The 24,004-nt window shown below is 37.3% G+C and overlaps 1 protein-coding gene across 2 annotated transcripts in view; it reads right to left on the reverse strand.

The window, feature by feature from the left end:
* Positions 1-2,672: 2,672 nt before the first annotated feature.
* Positions 2,673-24,004, reverse strand: part of Uggt1 (UDP-glucose glycoprotein glucosyltransferase 1) — a 115,522-nt gene continuing 94,190 nt past the window's right edge. For both annotated transcript variants that reach the window (XM_076866898.2, XM_076866897.2), the window contains 10 exons: positions 22,915-22,999; positions 21,623-21,711; positions 20,893-20,997; positions 19,673-19,757; positions 18,055-18,237; positions 16,809-16,969; positions 15,634-15,748; positions 9,682-9,798; positions 9,138-9,303; positions 2,673-7,141 (listed from right to left, as the gene is read on the reverse strand). In XM_076866898.2, coding sequence (XP_076723013.2) covers positions 7,116-7,141; positions 9,138-9,303; positions 9,682-9,798; positions 15,634-15,748; positions 16,809-16,969; positions 18,055-18,237; positions 19,673-19,757; positions 20,893-20,997; positions 21,623-21,711; positions 22,915-22,999 — 1,132 coding nt within the window. In that variant the 3' untranslated portion in view covers positions 2,673-7,115. The remainder of the gene's footprint in view (positions 7,142-9,137; positions 9,304-9,681; positions 9,799-15,633; positions 15,749-16,808; positions 16,970-18,054; positions 18,238-19,672; positions 19,758-20,892; positions 20,998-21,622; positions 21,712-22,914; positions 23,000-24,004) is intronic.

Consider the following 24,004-nt stretch of genomic DNA (forward strand, 5'->3'; position numbering starts at 1 on the left):
TAGTGCTGCGGAAAGGCATATGTGCCCAAAAAATGTACATAAGCCTAAGGTACTTTGGAAGGATATTCTAACAGGACAATGGAAAAGTCCTGACCCAGTGATTGTCTGGAGTCGGGGTTCTGTTTGTGTATTTCCACAGGGAGAACAGCCGATTTGAATTCCAGAGAGACTAACCAAAGCGATTTCTACAGACCAAAAAGAAGATGATTTGACTCAAATCCATAACAGCTGATATCCAGAGCTCCAGTTTGGCTATTCTTACATCTGCGACAGTGATTAACCAGGATGTTTTTTTCAATATCTATTTTATTATTGCCTTTTCCCACATCATAAAGTTCTATTTTATTTTTTGAGCTCATACAGACCTAGGCTAATGTTTTTCTGATCAGTTTTATTTTTTGACTATGGAGTTTTTAAACGTTGCAATGGAAATTTCACCTGTGTAAAGCTACAAGGCCTTTACTATTGTCTTATGTGTTGTACGTTTGTGTGCACACTTGTGTTTGGTGTTGTATGTCTGTATGTGCGTATGTGCATATATCATATATGAGGAGGGCTCATGAAAAAATGGATCCGAATTTTTTTTTATTCACGTGATTTAAATGGTTTAATTTAAATTGGGTAAACAGCTGTTGAGGATTGTTTTAATATGTGTACAAATAAGGTGGTTAACAGATCTGTTTGTTTACTTTCACCTTTCCTTTTCATTATATTTAATAATTCTGTTCAGGATAATGTAAATTGTTCAAAAAATTGTTTTCTTAGTGCCTGTTGGAATGTTACATAATTTTTTTTAGCATCATTGCCAGAATTCCTATCTTCATCCCAGTGCCGGTGAAGACAAAGATAAAACCTAACGACAGCTTCTTTGATAGTTATCACAGCAAACTGTATAAACTGATGCATCAATGAATAATAACTCAACAAGTGATGCTCAATCAAGAAGTCGATTTACTTTGGGAGGAAATGAACATATTGATGGATTCCTCTGCTTTGAACTGCTTGCAGAACTTGCCTGGACTATGTATCACTTGTATGCATTGTGAACTATCTGTTGGTGCAGCGAATTGTGGTAGTGCTGGAGTATCTTTGCTGATGGTGTCACCGGTGGTACAATTTTTCAAAGAAGCCCTCAATTGGCTTAGTGTTGTGGCATTTTGCATCCTCCTCCCTTCTACTAGTGATGGTCTAAAATTTGGGGGCCAACAGAGCTGAGGCAATGAACCTCACCCCCCCACTGGCACCAAGGCCAAATTTGGGGGCCAACAGAGGTGAGGCAAAGAACCTCACCCCCCCACTGGTGCAAAGGCCTATCCACAAGTATGGCTATATGCTGGACCGGTAGTCAGTGATGGGTATGATCCAATTGCAGTGGTACCAACCTAAGACAGGAGGCTGACGCCTAGAGGTCAGCTCATCTGACGTTGGGTAAGGATCATATGTTGTATTGGACAACCTAACAGGCAAGGTCCCTAAGCCACATTGCTTGTTGTTTAATTAAACAGGAGGGGGGAGATGCTGAGAGCCACAGCCGAGTTGGTATGGCCTCTGGCATTTTGCCAACAGTATTGGTTGACAGGCAAGGCATTACTATCCGCCTTGGCCGCTACTTTTGAGTTCTCGTGCTACTCGCGCTACTTTGGAGTTCTTGTGGGGATTCTCAGGGATTCCCCGAGAGTTCCCATTGGATGGGGAAGTGCAGGAGGAGGGATTTCCGGTGGCTGGTTCCTGGAGGAGCTGCGTGGCGTTTGGGAGGAGTTGCTGGTGGAGTTCAAAAATAAAGTTTGTTCCTGCTTCAGTGGCTCGTGATTTGTGCCCAGCCAGACTGCAACAGGCTACAGGAGGTACATTATTTAAATGGAACTTTTGCCCAATGTATTTCTCTTCTTTTGATAGTTGAAAATTCAAATGTGGTCTTTATAGGATAGCCAGGCACAGTGGCACATGCCTATAATCCTAGCAGCTTGGGAGGCTCAGGCAGGAGAATGGTGAGTTTAAAGCCAGTCCCAGCAAAAGTGAGACACTAAGCAACTAAAAAAAATACAAAAAGAGGGCTGGGAATCAGAGGTCAAGTGCCCCTGAGTTCAACCCTGGTACACCGCCACCCCCACCTCCGAAAATTTTTCTTTTAAATTTTTTTCTTAGTTGTAGTTGGATAAAATACCTTTATTTTATTGATTTCTATGTGGTACTGAGGATAGAACCCTGTGCCTTGCCGGCGCTAGGCGCTCTACCGCTGAGCCATAAACCCAGCCCCAAATATTCTATTCTTGTGGACCTATACAAGGTAGGAGCTCAGGGAACTGGTAGAATAAACAAAGACTATGCCACCCTCTGAAGAACTTGGCAAGAAGGCAAGGCCCAGCTATTTCTGATGCCACCTTGTCTTAAGGCTTGGCTCCCTCTCTACCAAAGTTGCAGCTGTCAGGGCTGCTTGCCTGCTAGATTCTGCCTGGGGCAGCTCCCATAGATTTGGGGCCTGGAGGGGACCTGGGTGCTACCCAGAGAATCCACAGCATTGGCTGCAACCAGAACCTAGCTCCAAAGTGAGACAAGACTTCAGGTAGCGTCCTCTATCCTGTCACTTCCTGTGCAACTTCTGTCACATGAAGGAGTTTGACTTTATAGATTTGCCCTTCCTGGACATAAAAACTGAATGATTGGCCAAACAGTTTGAAAGAAGAGAGGAAAAAGTTTATTGTGTTGAGCAGACCTTATTTTCATTACAGTATCAGGAAATTCTTTCTCAATTCCCTTTGGATGCAGAGATTCTGCAGACATTTAAAACCCCAATGCTGTTCCCAAGCAAGGGGCAGGCAGCACCTGAGCATGATGTTGCATTTAAAGGAACAGGATTACAGCAAAGTAGCATGATTTATAAAGATTTTTTAAAACTACATGATTTCTTTAAAAATTCTAAGCTTTACCTCCATTTTCCCTGTTTACCTTATTTCCATGGATAATTGGTGGGAAAACATAGTAGTTGAATACTCTTTTGTTCCAAATTGTCAACCTTGGTAATTTGCCTTTTTGTTTTTGTTAAGAGGAATTGTGCCCATTTCTTTGGAAAATCTAAATTGTGACAAGTAAGGCAATGCATAAATACAGTTAACCCTTCCCCCATCTGGCCTCAGCACTGCTAAGGAATGGGAAAGGCTCAGGAGAGGGCCTCTTGCTTGCAAAACATCACTGCAGAGTTTAAACTTTATGGACTACTTCTGGGAAGCATGCAGCTGCTTGAAGCTAATTTTGTGGTTTGTTCTGGCAAGTTCTTAGCATTCTGTGACACCCTGGGGGAGAGAAATCCTGTACTCAACTCACTGACTCACTACCATATATGATACACAAATGCTGTTTCTGTACTATGTGGAGGAATCACAAACCAAATAATGAGAAATGTGTATCTGCCAGATACTTTGAAATACCAGTAACAGCCTGAGCTAATGATGTCTAATTTGCCTGAATTAAATCAGATAATTACCAAAGTCCTCATTAAGATCTTTTTCTCACTACATTAAGGCAGAAAAAATATGAATTTAAGTAAAAAACCATTATCCTACAAAAGTAGGCATATGACAAGCTATATTTCAGTTGATTAACTCAGATTGTCCCGAAAATTCCCTCTAAAATCAAGTACTTAAAACACTAATTATTAAAATTACATAACAATGGTATATATATTTAAATAACTTTGCACATAATACATCCTCCATTTTTTGTTATCAAGACAAAGTTCATCAGGTGGCTGGACATTTCCACTTCTATTTCCATGAAATTCTATCTAGAAAAATGGACCAGCTCTCATAACTCCTAAATTGAACTATTTTTTAACTTAGATCAAATTAGGAAGAGCAATGGACAGCAATCTAAGAAAAGGACTGCTTTCATGTAAGTAAAATTTATTCATGGGGGAGATGGGAGTTAGGGAGTCACTTTTTTGTGGGTAGAATTCAGGTAGTGTCCAAATTAAGGTTTCAGAGAAGTATACTTCTTACCTAAATTAAACTTAGGAATTCTTTCCTCCCTATCACCTGGGTCAGTCTTTCAATAACTGACTTCCATCCCCAGTCCTCAACCTCCATTCAGGGGCCCAGTCCCCCAAACCAGGTAAAAGTTATTCAAGCAGAGTTTTAACAAAACTCAGAACAGGACAGGATGTAAGAACAGAAGAGATTAAGCTCCATTTATGCAAATTGTTTCTTAATATACATAATTCATGTAATCTGCATTTCCCAGGAATCAAACACAATGCATAGGCCTATCAGATAGCTTAGATACGCACACACCAGTATGTTCAACTTGAAATGCAATATTCTGACAGACTCACAGTCAATCTTATAGAAAACCAACATGCTACCACTGTCCATGTGGGTAAGTATTCAGTATATTTTTAACCAAACCCAGGAGTCCAGAGACTCTGATGGTGGCATGTCCCCCAGCCCAGAAGTAGGCAGTGATGTCAATCACATATCACTGTTCACAGAACATAAAAACAGGCTCACAGTCCTGCATATCACATTATTTCATATTACTCTGCCAACTGATTCATAAAGGAAACACTCTACTATGGCATGATGAAAAAGAAAGAAAAAACAAAACCATTACATACAAATGTTTTCTAAGAACAATGTGCTGTGATCAGTTCCCTGAAGCTTGAACATTCTGCACAATCAGCTCTTGCTTCTTGGAAAATAAAATTTCTTATCTGTTTTTTTAGTCACAGGATGCTTTCTCACAGTAGAGACAACAGCAAAGCTGATTAGGATCCCATTTTAGTGGCAACATCCTTTCCTGGAGCATTTGTTTAATTTGGAGAAGTGATTATGCCACATGCAGCCAGGAAAGAAACTGGCAGAAGGAAGGTCTAGACCACTCTAAAAGCTGGGCCTCACATAATCAGCATCAGTTACTAATAAGAAAGATGTCAGGATGGTGACAAAAGAGAGGCAATGAATGACATTAGGACATCCTACAGAGAATACATTTTACTCTGTATCTTTCTTCCATACAGAATAAGCATAAGACCAGAGAGCTGGGAGAAGGATGGCTGGTGGGAACAGCATTTAAAAGCATGTCTCAGTGACTGAAGCATTTCCTGCTCAACCTCCCAGACGACACCATGGGAAAATGCACATTTCTTCCCACAGTTGTAGACAGCAGCTGCAGCAGTCTCTCTGAAAGCTTAACTAAATGTGAAGATGAAGCCTGGACAAATGTTTCTTGATTCCACTGATCCTATTCCTTCAGCTGCTCGGACCAGGCGAGAGGTGGGGCAGGGTGAAATCATGCCACAGCCTTCGTCACAGCAGCCACTCTGAGTGACCTTTCCAGTCTCAGACAAACTTATCTACTGAATTTTCTTCTGAGTTTTCCCCTACCCAACTTTTAATGAAATAATGAAACCAGAGTCAAAAAAGCTCCTCTAGACTGACTAGGAGGCTCGTAAGCTAACTTCTGTATTTGAAAACAGAAAAAATTAAGTTACTTGAATTTGTGGTAAGATTGTGATTTTTTTTAAAAAGGCTGCCCATCAGCGTGTTACCTGGCTTAGAAGGGTGAGGATATAGCTATGCACTTGTGCCAGCTCATTTTTAAAATTTCTTGGTGGTGCTGGGGCCTTGCTCGTGTTAGGCCAATACTCTACCACTGAGTTCCTTAGCCTTTTTCATATTTTAAAAAAGCAGGCAAAAGAGGAAAGAACAAGCCTGTGTGAACTGGTAGGCAGATGTGGTGCCCATCAGTGCACAAACTGCTGAACTCCATGCCTGGGCAGAGATGGCACCTCACACCTGCTCAGGCCAACACCACATCCAGGAACCTAACGGTCCATCGGTTAGGAAAGGCTGCTCCCATGGGGTGACACTAAGCCACTGCAGTGAAGACACACAAAATAGACTAAAGGGCTGACAGTGCTTTGAGATGCAGTCAAATCGTGTCAGAACTAGTGTGGACTCAGTTATTTTCTGGAAGTCGAAGGTAACCAACAGATCTAAAGTAAAAGGGATATGGGACAGTGTAGAGAAAAATACAAGTTCTGAAGTCAGAATCCTTCCTGGACTTAGAAGCAGGAGCATTTTGGTAAGAAAAGTCCAAGCCAAATGTCCCCTGGGTCTGAGAGAAGAGTAAGCAGGAAAGGGCAAACAATACGGTGACCATCCTGAGGGAGCCCAAGCCCTCAGAGATGGATCACTAGAGGGACTTACTATGGCTGTGTCCAGTCAGGAAACTGATTAACAGATGTTCTTTTAAGAAAGAGGGAGGAAAAAGTAAGGATTTTCAAAAGTACAAAAACTGTTTACAAAATAATTACCTAGAAAGTTCATTGGGATTGGGTAGAGAACAGGAATAATGTTTTCATTTTAAATTAGCCATGATACTACTGATGGTTTATAAAAGAGGATGGCCAATTTCTAGTCTTCCTCCCCCAACACATAGAGCCCTTCTACTGTGCTATCTTCCCTACCATCTCCCCAACCCACACTCATCCAGCTCCCAGATTAATTTGCTTAGCCACTGCACCAAGCCAACCTTAAAGATACATGATTATTGGATAGGTTTCAATTAAACAATGATGCTAACACTTGGGAAAACAATGTGGGGTTGTTAGGGGGTGGGGAGAAGGAGGCTAGGAAGGAACATGTTGGCATAAACCTCCAGGTGTGTAGACCTTGGATAAGGCTTCTGCTGGCCTGAACCAGAACAGGTGGGCATCTGCAGTGCAGCCTGAGCTACAGGTAAGCTGAGGTAAGGAAGAACATGGCATCTTTGCTGGTTTCCTTCCCATGACAGTACAGCATGTATGTGATCTTGGGTGTGGACACCAAAGGACTTGTTTTCTTCCAGTTGCTGCTGCCATTTCTTCTTCTAGTGAGAAGATTGCTCTTTACAGAGTCCCAAAAGATCAGCCACTTGTCTTCCTCTGAGGTACAAATCCAATAGAGCCTTAACCCCCAAAATCCAGCATCCACTGGAAGTCAAAGTCAAATGCTCAGAATCAAAAGGTGTGGCACACCTGCCCAGTCAATTACCAGCAGTTGTATAGACAGATCAGAAAAAACTAGCATTTAGTATAAAACTGTTTTTCAAATGGTGTCATTTCTTATCTTCTCCAGAGATCATAATTCTTCATGTTTCTGATATTCTATAGAGAAGGAAAACAATGGAAAATAAGCAGATTATCCTCTAGTTATAAAAATACAGAGTGGGCATCTTTTTTTTTTTTTTTTTTTTATAGGGGTATATTTAAGATTTGCTTTATTCTTAAAAAACTGAGCTCTTTGGTTAGCCAATTTCAATAGGTGCTGGATTTCATTCAAACTTTTTTTTTTTTTTTATTGATTGTTCAAAACATTACAGAGCTCATGATATATCATCTTTCATACATTTGACTCAATTGGGTTATGAACTCCCATTTTTACCCCAAATACAAATTGCAGAATCACATCGGTTACACACTCACATTTTTACATAATGGCATATTAGTGACTGTTGTATTCTGCTACCATTCCTATCCCCTAGTATCCCCCATCCCCTCCCCTCCCCTCCCATCTTCCCTCTCTACCTCCTCTGCTGTTGTTCAATTCTCTCCTTTTTTTTTCCCTCCCCCTTGCCCCTCACAACCTCTTATAATTTTGTGTAACATTGAAGGTCTCCTACCATTTCCATATGCTTTCCCTTCTCTCTCCCTTTCCCTCCCCCCAGAGTGGGCATCTTTTATAACCTCTGATTCGTACCCCCACCTCCACTGTATCTCTTTTTTCTTTAATTTTAGGAGCTTTAGTTTGATGTTTTTGAAAGCAAAAATAAAATAAAGGACACTTTTATTTTTAAAAACATTGAAACTACCTGCAAACCCCATTCCAAATGAATTGTCTTTACCATGTAGCGTTAACTTTCAGTACATGAGCAGTGTTTTCAGTCAGCTATCTTCTTTTCCCACTTATTATCATATAAATATTTCCCTACATATCAGCGTAGCTCACTTTTTGGATGTTTAAACAGTTTTTATTGCTTTTGGTTTACAAATAATAATAAATTTCTTTATGTATATAATTTTTTTCTTGTGCTGAATTATTTCTTTAAGATAGATTCTCAACCAAGAATCTGAGGGCATAGCACTTTAAAGCCTGGTGATAAATACACTGCTTTTTAACAAGGGTGTCCTAATACACAAAGCTTTGGGAAAGCACACACACAGTTCATCATCATCTTCCCCAACAAATGTGTCGATATGTCTACTTTTACTAATGACAGACTACTTCAACTTGATTACTGTTTGCTAAAATCCACTTAGTATTTGTGTTCTTCTCTAATTGGAACAGTGTATTCACATTCTTTTTCCATTTGTCTATGGAAATCCTTGAGGTTTTATAAATGAATTTGAATTATTTTTATAATGACTATGTAACATTTCAGCATCATAGTACAGTCTTCAGGATGTACAGGCAAATCATTCAGGTCCACGTTCTGCATTTGCTTTTATATATTAGTTTAAAGTAGAATAAATCTTAACTTCCCGAGCCTGGTTTATTAATAGTTGTTTTTTTTTTTTTAAAGTCACTTTTGTATTCAAATGAATATTTTTCAAGTGACTACCATTCAATATAACAGGGAGAACACAGTATAAAGACTTAAGTCCTTTTTATCCTTAGCTTGAATTAAATAGGAACATTTCATCCCCACCTCTGAAAACTATTTAAAAAAAACCATTTCCATAGGCCTATTTTAAATAAATAATATATTTTTCAAATCAACACAATATTTTGTCTTGACCTAAATTTGTTCATTCACTAGTGCCTAAACTGAAAAAAAAAAGGTGGGGGGGGGAATCTGAGAAGAGCTTCCCAAAATATCAGGCTTGGCTTCAATGGCACAAAACTCCTAAATAAACCATGATTAAAGCATCCTTTTTTCCCCCTCAACCAAAAGAAAGGAAAGAAAGGAGGAAGGAAGACAGGCAGGGAGGTGAGCAAATGAATTAATAAACATTGCTTAGAAGGCAAAATGAAAAATAGACATTGATTGATGGAAGGATTAAAGGGAGATTTATCTTTTCTTTTCATTCATCATTCTGTCATTTTTGCATCAAATCAGAAACACAGAAGAACACTTACCCAAAGCCAAATGTCTGCACTTACCTTCTTGGCTCTGATTTTTTGTCTTCCCCTTATATAGTATTCCTATGTCTTTCTCCTTCTGAAAACGGGTCTGTAGCTGTTTGATCTCTTGATCATAGTCCTGCCACTCTGGGACAATCCGCACAGCAGCCTCCAGCTTGGGCTCTTTGGTCATTGGATTATTACACTGTAAAAACCAACAAACACAATTCAGCTGAGTTGAAGAAAGGGTGCATTAATATACAGAATCCAAATAAGTCTCTATTCTTAGGTTAAAAGTCCTAACTGGACAAAATGAACAATACTGAGAATCTCAATGATATAGTCAGCAGAAGCAATATGGGAGTGGGCTATATAAAGCTGTAGTTTCTTCTTCTATGAAGAAGTTGTGGAGAACTGCCAGAAGGCAACAAAAGCAAAAGTCCAGTAGGAAAATTAAAAGGCACAGAAATGAGCCAGAAGACAAGAGTGACTCAGCAGTAGGTAAGTCCTGAAAACAGTCTCATCTGATGCTAGGGGAGTTAGCTTCCTGGGCGGGTGTAGAAGAACATCATAGACAGCTCACCAGATCAATGGTTTTTGCCCTTTTCTTAGAAGCATCATCACACCATGTTTCACACCAAAGCCATTCTTGAGGGAGGGATTTGATTGGCACCTGATGGATCATGTTATTGGGCAAATCCTGTTTGGTAAAGAAAATAAAACACAAGAATCTAAAGTTCTGGAGGAAATTTAAATAAATTCATTGCAAAGCAGTGATGGTAGCTGTTCACTATGCATCACATACCAATCATAAATGTTTAGAACTAAAGGGGTCCTCACCAAAAGACTAAGAGAAATTAAGGAATTTATTTATGGCATTTTTTGAAACTTCAAAATCTAGAGAATCCATGAGCAACTGAAAACTGTACCCATAATAAACAAGAGAAAAATGCTGGCTTATACCCACACTTCCTTCTATGGAGGTGATAATAAGAAAAATACTCCTGCTCACTTTTGAAAGTGAGTATAGAGAGGTGGTTGTTAAAATTTATAGTTTTCAAAAAAGAGAAGCTCTGAATCCTTCATGTGTTGAGGCCCACATTTTTCAAGTTTGTCACAATAAAAATGTTCCATTGCCCTAAGACTTACACAGAACAAAACACTGATGGAATAAAGTAAGGCTCCGGGTTCAATCTTTAGCAGAAATGAAAAGAAAGGAAGAAGAAGGCACCTGAAGGCATGGGAGAGCTAAAGAGACACTAAGAATTATGGGGACAGGAGAAAAGAGACCCACAGAGATAACTCTAGAACCTGGGGTTTTCCACTCAGGGCTACATAGTTTAATAAGGTTCCCTAAGGCTTTTAACAGCAACTCAGGCCTAAGGTAACAAATATTTGTATATAAGGCCTGTGGTGGCTGAGGGGAGTTCTGGTGAGACCAGCTTTGGGCTGGTGTACTAAAGGAACACACCCTATGATTAGAGACAGAATCAGCTCCACTAGAGACTGTCTAACTTCAAATCACCAAAATCCTAAACCTGGATTAAAATCATCCTGGACAACTGTTCCCCTACGTTTCTCACAGAATAAAACATAAATTCTGTTGAATGATACTATTAATCTATGCCTCAAATTATCTCCATAAATAATTGGGCAAAAACAATGACTGACACACTAAAAAAAAAAAAAGAAGAAGAAAAGATATATGAGAACAGGAATGACAGACAAGAAAATAAGATCCATGGTAGCTCCATAATTGATACACACCAGATATCACACAAAGACTTTAAAGATATTCACTATGTACAAGATTTAAAAATTTTTTAAATGAAAATTTTAGCACAGAACTGAAAACAAAGATATCTAAATGAGAACACATAGCCAAAATATCATAACCAAAATAACCAAAAGCAAAGACAAAGTTAAATAAATTAGACAGCAAATAACAAAAACAAAGCACAGAAAGAAAATAAGGGAGTAGAAAAAAAGGATGTTAGAGAAATTCAGAGTTCAATCACAAAAGTTTAGCTTATGTATAACTAGAATGTTAGAAAGTAGAGAACAGGACAGGAGCATTACAAGGATATCACAGGGAATTTTCCAAATCCACTCAAGAGATTTAAGAAACCCTAAGGCCATGTAAGAAAAATCAAAGTGAAAAAGTAGGTATATATTGTAAGGAAATCTGCTGAAAGCCAATACAAATGTTAAACAGAGTCAGAAGAAAAACAAATAATCTCCAAAGGAAAAACAATTAGAGCAGTAAATAATGTATAACGGAACATTTGAAAAAGATAATAGAAAGGTAAAACGTATTTGAAGTTCTGAAATACTAAATAACTGCCAAGCTGCAATTTTAAAGTCAGTGAAAATGTTCTTCAAGTATAACTGCAGGGCTGGGGATTTAACTCAGTTGGTAGAGTACTTGCCTTGCATGCACAAGACTTGGGTTCAATCCCCAGCACCACAAAAAAAAAAGAAAAGAAAAAAAGAATAAGTGAAAAAGAATGAAGCTGGATGGACCCTTACCATATGATATAAAAAATCAATCAAAAAATGTTTAAAAGATCTAACTGTAAGAACTAAAACCAAAAAAATCTTAGAAGAAAACACAGGGGAAATCTTCATGTCACTGGATTTGGCAAGATGTTTTTAGATGTGACAGCAAAAGCACAGTGGGGTTGGAGGTGGCAGGGATTAAACTAGGACTTAGCATATACTAAGCACTACCACTGAGCTACACCCCTAGCCATGCAACTCACAATTGATAATGGGTTAATACACAAAACATAAAGAACTCCAACTCAACAACAGCAAAATCAATTAAAAATGGGCAAGATACTTCAACAGATATTTCTCCAAAGATCATAAACAAATGGCTAACATAAATGGCACATAAAAAGACACGTAATATTTTTACCACTAGAGAACTAAAAATCAAAACTACAATAAGATCTCATTTTAGGATGACTTTGTTCACTGAAAACTTTAAAGAAAAAAAAATGATTTCAAAGACAATTTAAATTCATTCAATGAATGAAAACAGACTTTAGGTGTTCAGGTAAAGTAAGCATTTTTCTACAGAAATTTTTATAATTTTAAAAGAAAAAGGTAATTGGATCATCAGAGTACAGCTTTGACCCAAATATTTGATATTTGGGTGAAAAATCAGTGAATATTCCTTTGAAAGTTTGAATACTTCTCAGGAAAAGATAAAATATCTTTCTCTAAATTACTATAAACTGCTCTTATTACAGAAAAGTCAGTAATGTAATAGAAAATAATTTGTTTTTTATTTGTTTGTTTTTGGTTCTGTTCCTAGCAAAACAATGTAAGGCCTCTCACTAGACCCTGGACATGTATGGCTTGTTGTATAAGAAAATAAATTAAACAAATAATCAAACAAACAAACAAAAAAAGATCTCATTTTATACCCATTAGGATGGCAATTATTTTTTTAAAAAAAACTGGGTGGGGAAAGGGATGGAGAATAAGAAGTTTTGGCAACTGTATGGAGAAAATGGAACATTTATTTGCACATTTCTGGTAAGAATGTAAAATAATGCAGCTACTGTAGAAAACATTTTGGCAGTTCCTCAAGAAGTTAAACAGAGAACTACCAAATGATTCAGCAATTACACTTGTTGGTATATTCCCCAAATTGAAAGCAGAAATTCAAATAGATATTTGCATACCAATGTTCATTAACAGCCTTGTAGACAATGTTCAGAGGCAGAAATAAGTCAATTATCTATGAATAGATGAATAAATAAACAAAATGTATACACATATACAAAAGAATATTATTCAGACTAAATAGAAAGGAAATTCTATTTCTACACAACACGGATGGACCTTGAGGACATTTTGCTAAACAAAATAATCCAGACAAAAAAAGACAAATGTTACATGATTCCACTCATATGAGGGACACAGAAGTACGCAAATTCATAGAGACATAAATTAGAAAAGAATTTACAGTGGCAGAGGGTTACAGACAAGAGGATTATTTAATGGCCGCAGAATTTTAGTTTGGGAACATGAAAAAGTTCTAGAGATGAATGATAGTGATGGCTGCATGACTATGAATGTACCTGATGTTACTGAACTGTACTTCCAAAAGTGGAAAAGATGGTATTTTATGTATATTTTCCCATGATTAAAAATAATATTAGGGCTGGGGTTGTGGCTCAGCGATAGAGTGCTCACCTCACATGTGTGAGATCCTTAGCACCACATAAAAATATATGAATAAAATAAAGGTATTGTGTCCAACTATAACTAAAAAATAAACATCAAAAGATAATAATAATATTAAAGGTAAAATAAAGACACATAGATAACAAAACTAAAAAAAAATTGATACTAGTTGAACAGATACAAAGAAAAATTTAAAAATATTTTTCATCAAGTCTACTGGCATACAAATAATGGGAGTCCTAGAATAAGGAGGAACTAGAGGGAGGAAGGAAGAAGGAAGAAGGGAAGAGAAGACGAACAAGGTGTAAAAAGAATAGAAGAAATAATGAAAACTTCCCAGATGTAATGAAAAAAAATCTACACATATCCAAGAAGTTCAACATACTCCAAGTAGGACATATTGAAATAGACTCACACCTCAACATATTAAACGATCAATAGAGAGACATAGAGAGAGGGTATCTTGAAACCATCACTAGAAATGCAACAAGTCATGTACAAGGGATCCCACCAAGACTACATCTAATTTCTTATCAAAAACCATGGAGGCCAGAAGTCTTTGGAGGCCAAGATATTCAAGGGGTTCAAAGAAATACTGTCAAGCAAAAATTCTATGCCCAGCAAAACTCATCAAAAATAAAGGAGAAACTTCCACGCCCTATGAAAGTTTGCAAATAGTGAAGTCACGCTGTCAGAAATACTAAAGAGGGTCCTTTAGGATGAAATGGAATGACACTCGAGAGTAACTGGGATCCACATGAAGAAATAAAAAGAGCACACCAGTAAATATTAGAGATAGTACCAATGCATTTGTTGTTTGGAACTTTTCCCCCTCCTATCTGGTTTAAAGAACAACTATGAAAAGAAATAATTATAAATCTGTTGATGGGCGCATAATACAGATAGACTATATAAAAATACAAAGGGTTAGCTCCCCCTGCACCCCAGTGGGTTGCGGGTGGGTACAGGGATTAAACCCAGAGGCACTTTATCACTGAGCAAGATTGCCAGTCCTTTTTATTTTTTAAAGTTGCTTAGGGCCTCACTGAGACTAACCTCAAACTTGCCTCAGTCTCCCAAATCACTGGGATTATTAAATGAGGTTGTTGTTTATGCTTTAAAATAATTCCTTGGTGTACTTGAATATGCATACTTTTGTTTTGTACACTCCATGGACACTGTATAGCACAATAAAGGTTAGAAATTTATTTTTCTTTTTTTATACTGGGGATTGAATCAGAGGTACTTAATCACTGAGCAATATCCTAGCCTTTTTAAATATTTCATTTAGAGACAAGGTCTTGCTACGTTGCTTAGGGACTCACTAAGATGTTGAGGTTGGCTTTGAACCCGTGATCCTCCTGCCTCAGCCTCCCAAGTCTCTGGGATTATAGGCATGTGCCACAGTGCCCAGCCAAGGTTAAAAAAAAATTGGGGGGGTTGGTAGGGGGTGGTTACTGAGAATTGAACTCAGGGGCACTCAACCACTGAGCTACACCCCAGCCCTGTTTTATATTTTATTTAGAGACAGGGTCTCACTGAGTTGCTTAGCACCACACTTTTGCTGAGGATAGCTTTAAACTAGAGATCCTCCTGCCTCAGGTGTGTGCCACCATACCTGGCAAAATTTTTAAGGCAATTTAAGCAAAACAAGTATGTGAAACTATGTATTTAAAACACAGCTTTTGGGGCTGGGGTTGTTGCTCAGCGGCAGAGCACTCGCCTCTCACGTGTAAGACCCTGGGTTTGATCCTCAGCACCACATAAAAATAAGTAAACAAAGTAAAGATATTGTGCCCATGTATCAATAAATAAATAAACAAATCACAGCTTTTTAAAACTCCAATATCAACTCTGAAAAATGCTTAGCATTAATAAACAATAATTCAGCTAACTTTCTTGCACCATATCATAGTTTCTAACAGAAAAAAGGGAAACTGCAATACTACACTTAATTATGTGAATCCTGAGCTATTTAGTTCCTAAACTGCGGCGGGGGGTGGGGGGGTGGGGATTGACCCTACAGGCAGAGAAACAAATTTATCAGATGAGGTTAAATAAAAATTAAAAGATAAGGTAATAGTTCCGAAAGACAACTCTCTCCTTCCATGTCAACCAACATCAGGTCTCTGACATTTTTTACTCTTGCTATACCTTCTCTTGAGGTCAGATGTAAATGTCATACACACACACACACACACACACACACCTTTTCACGAAGAAATAAGACACAGCTCTGAGAGTAGATTTGAGACACAAATAATACTTTGTTTTTCTGACACAACACACTATACCCACCACTGAAACTATTAACCATAAAAAAAAGGCCACTTACTTGGTCAAGATTTGAAAGGCTGTTAGGATCTTGACTCAGACCTTGGTACTGTCCCCTGAGTCTGTCACCAGCTGCTATTTTCCTAAATTTCTTCAGATCCACAACATAGAGTGCACTAAACAGAGAAGACCTATTTGTTAAAACCGACCATGGATTTATGGCAGAAAAAGAAACCCCACTGAATAATGGAATAGCCAAACATTCTGGTTTCTCTGTGAAAAGGTGGATTACAGCCCTATAGTACAGTTAAATGTCAGTATATGATACCACGAAGATGAATAAGAAAGTCACTGCAAAGTTCCTACTCCGTCCCAGTAGTTCACCTTGGTCACTCTTCCTTATTTGTCTTCCAAGGAAATAATCTCTGGCAAAAGACTTCTACAAATACAACATATTTGGTAATAAAGCTACAACAACTGATAAAAAACCTTTAGTCAAAGATATCCTAATGATGTCCCATATGTACAAAGGAAAATACCTACAGTATTATAGTGTTTTTGGATCAGGACCTAAAGACTGAAACTAGTCACCATATCGCATCAATCACCTGTAGTTGCCACTTCCTATAGGTAGGTCCATGCCCTCCAAATAGTCTAAATCACACTTTTCCCAGAGAAAACAATGAAGAATTTATTAGAAATGCAATGAATGTATACAATAATTAAATTAAGAAGTCTCCTTCTAGCAATCTATCCTATAAATATATCTGAAATATGCAAAATAATATATTTAAGAGATTATTCATTGCATTATGGTATGTCATAGGAAGAGACTACAAAAAACACACATATGCGAATAATATACAGCTTAAAAAGGGGAAAAAGGTCCCTCTCTATATAGTGATACAGGATCTACAGGTAAGGTATTTAGTTTAACAAAAAAGTAACAAAATAGTATTAAAAAAGACGGTATATTTTGTATAAAAAAAGGACATACATTCATAGCTATTCATATAAAAATTAGACTCCAGAAGAACAGATAGTAAATTTAGGGGAGGTTATCTGTTGTGGGGGTGGGAACTCAGTAAAAGAGAGAAATAGGAAGGATTTTTCCTCCCACAATTTTCATTTTTTAACCATATTAACGTATCACTTATTTGCAATTTTAAAGACACATAATTAAGTTTAAAGAACAAAAACTACAAAACATTATTAGGTGTTTTCTTTTTTCAGTACCTGATATGATACTTTCGCCCAGCTAAGTGACTAGCCCAGTACCCTGACTTCCAGAATCTGTAGCCATCCATTTCTCTTCGGCTATCACAGAAAGGAGTATAACCATAAGGGGCACCATCCAAATTGAAATCTCTTAACTCTTTCAGATCTGTTCGTACAATCTGGAGAAAACAGTATCAAAAGTCATTTGTTAAGCCACCATGCAGACATCTCTAATGCAGTTTCCTTAGAATACAGAGTGCCTCACATAGGTAACGGGGGGGGGGGGGGGGGGCCAGTTAGGTGAGTGATGGCACAGACTCTAACAGACACACTTCAAGCCTAGATTCCTCTACTTCGTAGCAAGATGCTCTCACTAACATGGAAGACACTTAGCCTAGTATGTGGCAAATAATATTTTAACTTTCAAAAGAAGTAGAATAAACTTAAAATGCTTAGGTTTACTGTGCGTCTGTTTCCTCATCTATAAACTGGAGATGATGATAGTCCCCATCTCACAGTGTTGTTGGGGGAATGACATGAGTTAACATATGGAAAGCTATGGAACAATGCCTTCTCCAATATAAGTGCTCACAAGGACAGAATATGGCCATATTACAATCAGGAAAACGTATTTCAGGTTGAGCCACCTGAGACAGGAGGTTCCAAAGAGGTAGTGAAACTTTTTGTCCACATGACTTTTGCACACATTATATCACTTTCATTCAGATAACTCATTCAGGTTTCAAGCTGAGGGTAAGACAGAAGGCTGGAGGGCTTAAGTGCATTTATGCTATTTGAGTTTGTATGCTTCAAAATGTGTTCCTTGTGATTAAGTAAAATCCTGATAACTGGAAGAATACCTGTAGCAGTCCTAATTATCAGGGCCAAGCATCCACTTGAGCTTTTTCTATCACCCAGACCAATAACAACTTATGTTTGGGGCAGAATAATGGAGATGGTGGCAAATACTGTTAAAACTTTATTTCCTAATTTTTCATTTTTTTGTTAAATGAATTATGATATAAAACTGCATTCGTGATGTTATCATAATTACTGTTAAAAAGACACAGAAAAAGATAAAAGGACATATAATAAATGCAAATTAAAGTTAAAAATTGATCACACCTGGGTGATACCTTCTGTATTTTCTTAATAGTGTAAACACAAGCAGGCACTTTCATAACTGGAAAATAACATTTTAAAAACAGAAAGAAGTCTGTTGCCTTTAAAACAAATTATTACAATCTGGACTTTCAGAGCTTACCTGATCAGCATCCACAAACAGAAATTTGTCAACAACTAGTGGGAAAAGTACATCCAGGAAAAGAATCTTGTAGCCCCAGATGATACGCTGTTTTTCAGTCTGTTGATGAAGCCACCGAGGCCATTTGTACTGAACAAGTTCATACTGGAAATTGTATTCATTTGCCATGTATGGTATAAACTCCTTTTTTTAGACAAAGGGAACAACAATCATTCATTATGATTAAGAAAATTGACTTCATAATAGAAGTCAACCACTGTGATTATGATACAAGTAAAACACATTTACCAAAACAGCAGTCTAACAAAAAAATTGGAAACCAACTGACTTGAGATTACTTTAAAGAACATATGTAAACCTCTTGTCAAAACCCTTTCTTTTTCACTTTTAGTTACTACATGAAATGACAGAATCTGCAGGTGAAGGCTTTAGATCTAAAACCGAGCAGGCGCGCGCATGCATGCATACATGCACACACTTAAAGACATATGAACTTCAAGTTCATTTGTCTAAATCTGATTTCAGTAAAAATATTTTTTCAGTAAATTATTTTTTAAGACATATGAACTTCAAGTTCATGTGTCTAAATCTGATTTCAGTAAAAATATATTTTTTTAAATAAAAATATTTGTTTTTTTGATGATGCTAGGGATTGAACCCAGGCCCTTGAGCATCCCAGGCAAGCATTCTACCTCTAAGCTATACTCCCAGCTCCCAGTTAAATATTTTTTGAGCTTGATTATAAGCTTTTTTCAAGGTTAGTTCTAACCAGGGAATAAGATGGCAAAGCTAAAACCACACATAAATTTATTGTCATTAATAAATAAAACTTTGGGGTTGGGGATGTGGCTCAAGTGGTAGCGCGCTCGCCTGACATGCGTGCGGCCCAGGTTTGATCCTCAGCACCACATATAAACAAAGATGTTGTGCCCACCGATAACTAAAAAATAAATATTAAAAAAAATTCTCTCTCTCTCTAAAAATAAATAAATAAATAGATAGAGAGATAGATAGATAGATAAATAAATAAATAATAAATAAATAAAACTTTTAGATTCTAAATACAAATACGTTTAGGGAACCAGAATTATTTCTTTATAAGTGATGTTACTGAATATATTAAAATGTGTTTAATGTGATAAAGGGGGAAAAATTAATTTAGGTGACAAATCCTAACTGATACAAATAAAGCAGAAAACTTCCCAGGTGTGTTTTTGTTTTGCACAGATGAAGCATCACTCCACACATCATCTGGCAGTGGTTCAGAAGAAAACTAATCTTTCTCCTCCACATAAACCATCACTGACTTTTCTAATTAAAGTCAGACATGCATGTTTCAGAGGAAGGGAATGCTATTTCATTAAAACACTGCTTCTTAAAAAGATTAGACTCTCCTATATTATCTAAGTTTCAAACAGGTCATAGTTTTGTAACATGTTCACCCCAAAGAACAATCCGTTGTAAGGAAAATCAACATAGACATACACAAATAAATTAGGGTAGTCAAATAAAAGGAAAAATTTTAAAATATAAAAATAAAACAAAAGCAGTAAAAAAAAAAAATATATAGTAAATATCTCCCTAATAAGAACAGTTTTCTTTTCCCTATGAAACAAACCTTAAATGTGGGGGACAAATAATTCTTCAAGAACCAGAACTTCACAGGAGTCTTAGTATTCTTTAGCACTGATAGCATCATTATGCTGCCAAACAAAAACAAATAATAATAATAATAATGATGATGATGATGATGATGATGATGTTTCAATGCTTTTTAACTCAATAACATTAAGCAAAATCAATAACAAGGCAGCACAGCAAACAGAGACCCTTAGTAATGGAAAATGTACTTATTCTTATTTATAAAGTTATCACTGAATGGGAGAGAAGGGGTATTTCTCTATAAAAATATACCTAGCTAACTGAGGAAAATGTTAATTCTGCTGTACCTTTAAGTAAACTGCTTCATGAACTGATATATCAATTATAGTACAAGTAAACCTTAGAGGTTGTGGTAATTGAATATATCATTCCTCAACACTCCTGTCAAGGCACAGCAGCATTGGTCCTGAGAACATGTACATACATGCATTGCCTCCCTCAGACTGGACAGAGAGCCCTGCCAAGGAGAACAAGGAAGAACAAGGGGAGGACAGTGGGTACAGGCTCAAGATTCCTCAATCAAGGCATTTAATTAAATAAATCATTACCATTGTTATTATTTTAGGTCAGAGGTTTTTTAGAAACTAAAGGATAAAAATGACATTTTGATTATTTTCTATACTAGATTTGCAGTGAAAAAAAGAAAAAAGAGACTTGATTATCAGGCAAAGGGATATCTTCAGAACCGAGTCTCTCAAGTGCCTTCCTCTCTGGTGGCCTCAATGTCAACAAGTCAGCCTATAGTCCCTCTTGCCTCTGGTTATGTGACCTATGCAAGTCCCTTCCAGCTCTGGGTCTTAGTTTGTATAAAACAAAAGTTTTCTTACCTATGAACTAAGATTTCTCTTGACTCTGTAGAAGGTGAAGTGTTCATGGTACTGTTCTATTCTCTGTGTCTATCTCCTAACATTTAGTAGCCAAGTAAACAATACTATCTATAACGTGTGCACATGATATTCAAAATCCATAGTCTTACAATATTCATAGAGGTATTCACTACTAGGCTTCATGGAGTTGACCAGATCAAAAAAAGAGGACTGCATATAGTAAGCTACTCAAAGTCCTCAGAGTGCCCTAAATACACTTAAGTACAATAGGCAGAATCCCCAAAAAACTCTAAATAGGAATACCATGACAAATTCACTTACAGACACCAAAATAATCAACAAGACTAACCGAAGAAATCTTTCATAGAGATGACCAGATGCAACAGAGAAAATGTTAATTATGTCATCTTTATCTTGTTTCACTTCCTCCGCCTTCTGACCTCCTGAAAAGCCCCTGTAACAAGAGATAAAAACAAGATTCCATTACTCTACTGTTATGTATATCTAAAAAGAACAAATAAAATAATTATTAAAAACAAAACAACAATAACAAAACAAGACTCCATGAGATGCTGGAAAGAGAGTGCCTTCCCATTCCTATTCTTGCCCAAGAGGGTAAAAAGAGGCAGAGGAGTCACAAATCACCCAGCACTCTGGGAACAGGCACAAGGCTGAGAAGTCCACCCACAGGCTAACAAGGAGGATGCTCAGGGTAACAAGGAGGATGCTCGTGTTAACAAGGCATTATGTTGCTTTAGGAATAGGTGGCGCATGGGCTCCACAGACACAGTCTGTACAATCAGAAGTAAACTAAACAATTATCAATCACTTCTCCAAAGAGTAGGCACAGCCTAAAAGTTAAGAAGCATGGAACAGAAGTAAGTCCATCAGGAGACACTAACCTCCTTTGGTTAATTAATTGGAAAATACTCATATATTCCAAAGTAAGAATACTCATCTATTCCAAATCTGGCTACGAGTGGCAGAATGGAAAGTCCCAGATACTAACTCAAAAGGAGGGATGGATGGTGCTTATATCTGTTTTTCCTTAAAAACATTATTTTATGATGTCAATTTACCATTTGAATGAGTCCCAAAATCCAGATTCATTCTCATTTGTCCCGTCACTCAGCAAGTCTTCGTTCACCATGTCTGCCTTCTTCTGAACCTGCAATGTACATGGCAGATTATAGTCCTCCGAGTATGTCCAGGAGACGTAAAACTAACTTACACTGGATGTATGCTGTGAATTCTCTCATAAGCAGTTACAGCCCCAGATGGAGCCTATCAGAATTCAACATAAATGCCTTCATCTGATGTTCACATTAGAGCCTTAAGTGAGAAGACAGTAAGTCATCTCTTTTAATGAAATAACCCCATTTTTAATTTGTATAATGATTAAAGAACCTCAAATTCAGATGCATTGAAAATGTAGTCTAAATAAAACTAGAGGCACAAGTCACCAAGCTAACAGTGGATTCTAGGAAAGAGACATTTAGGTCATGACCTGTTTTCAGGTTTTATTAACACAAACACGGGGTGAATTTTCTCAACAGCATGGTTTTCTGCTCAACCATGCAGGCTGACTCTATGTTTTGCTGTGTGAAATGATTATTTATTCCAAAATACATTTTACTTTAATTGAAGGCACAAAGAACTGCATAATGCTGAGGAAGAACTACCATTTCATTGTTCAATTTTCACTGTCATTTTCCCCAAATATTCTGAGAATGAAAACATGAATAATACTATCAATTGTGACTATATAGCAACAGAGCCTCTACTGAAAACATTTTATATAAAATGGGAATGATTGCTCACTGAGACTACCCAAAAGGTACAATCTCTTGGTTAAAGAAAATCATCAGTTCACATTTACAAAGACATTGTGGCTTAAAGCAACATTCCTAATATTGCTACAGTAAATTCCAAAGAGAATCCTTGGGCTGGTTTCAACACTCATCCCTCCCCCCTCATCTATGGGAGACATGTTCAATGACTCAAGTCTCTCTGTGGTGCCTGAAACCTCAAGCCCTGTATATACTATCTTTTTCCCTATACACACCCACCTGTGATAAAGTTTAATTTATAAGTAAGACACAGTAAGAGATTCACAATAATAAAAAAAAACAGAACAATTACAGTGATATATTATAATGAAACTAAAGTGAATGTGGTCTCTCTCTCTCTCTCTCTCTCTCTCAAATAAAGAAAAACAGTAGTATTTTCAGACCATGGCTGACCGTGGGTGACTGAATCCTAGGGTTAAGGAGGAACTGCTGTCTGTATTTTTACATGTTATCTTCTGAACACAAAGTACTACTACTTTGACCAACTATAAAGAGGGCTGCCTTTCATACAGCAAACTCACCTTCACTTTAATAATTTTGCTTTTGAAGTTGTTGAGGACGACAACCACCTCATCAGCATCGGGAGGAGAATCTGTACCGTCGTGGCTTAGAGAGAAAAGCAATACAGACATTACAAACCATAATTCTCAAAATGCAGTAGATGGTCAGCCAACAATATGCCCTATTTTTTCATCACCTTTATCGTAAAGGAGTTTTTCAGAACCAGTAATTTCCTTACAACCTGAAGGAAACCCCTTCGAGCTGCACAGAAGCACCTGTTGAGCTCTCTATATGGTGAGTACCCTAACTTCCTTCACAAGTTCTCCTCCAAATCACTTGTCATAGACTGGAGGTTCCCAAGCATGGAACACGCACGTGGTGAGCACTGAACAAGGGCATGTGCTCACAGGTCTGACCCATGCAAGGCATTTTGAGTAAAGAACCACAAAGGGGTTGGCTACTTTGAACCATCATGAGAACTACCTCACTTCTACTCTTTAATTGGAACAGCTTTATAAAGAATTCTACTCTCCCTCTGTCTGGAGGTATATAAACTGCCAAGTCAAGGGCCTGAACTAAATTTGGTGCCTCCAGTAAAAAGAACTATGATCAGGAAGAACTATAATTAATTTGTAGGCAGATACAACAGTGGAAGAAAAAATTTACATAAGGTTTTCCTACCAACCAATTGTAATGCTTAAAACTTCCAAACACCAAATTTCAAGGTGCAAAGATCACAATAATAATGTGAATGCACTACATTTGCTGCCATATAGCAGAGAACAGAATTCTCTGACAAAAATAAGTTTTTGACAGGGAAAAACCTGAAGTATGAAATACTCCAGCGTCAGAGAATATCTACCCAGAGGCAAATGCTAGACAGCCAGGAAGAAAGGGGACGCCATAACCCTAAGGAAGAGGGAAGACAGGAAAGTCACATACAGAAGGGAAAGAATTTAGAAACATAATTAAAATTCTGTAAGACCATTATCTGGAGAAAACATTATTTGGAGAAAAACTCACTATTTAAGATAAAATGTTATTATAATACAAATTTCTATTTCCCGGGTAAGAAATATGAACTAATCTACACTGCTTTCATGTGTGTTA

Source organism: Callospermophilus lateralis, chromosome 9 (assembly GCF_048772815.1).
Source record: "Callospermophilus lateralis isolate mCalLat2 chromosome 9, mCalLat2.hap1, whole genome shotgun sequence".
NCBI classification, from domain to species: Eukaryota; Metazoa; Chordata; class Mammalia; order Rodentia; family Sciuridae; genus Callospermophilus; species Callospermophilus lateralis.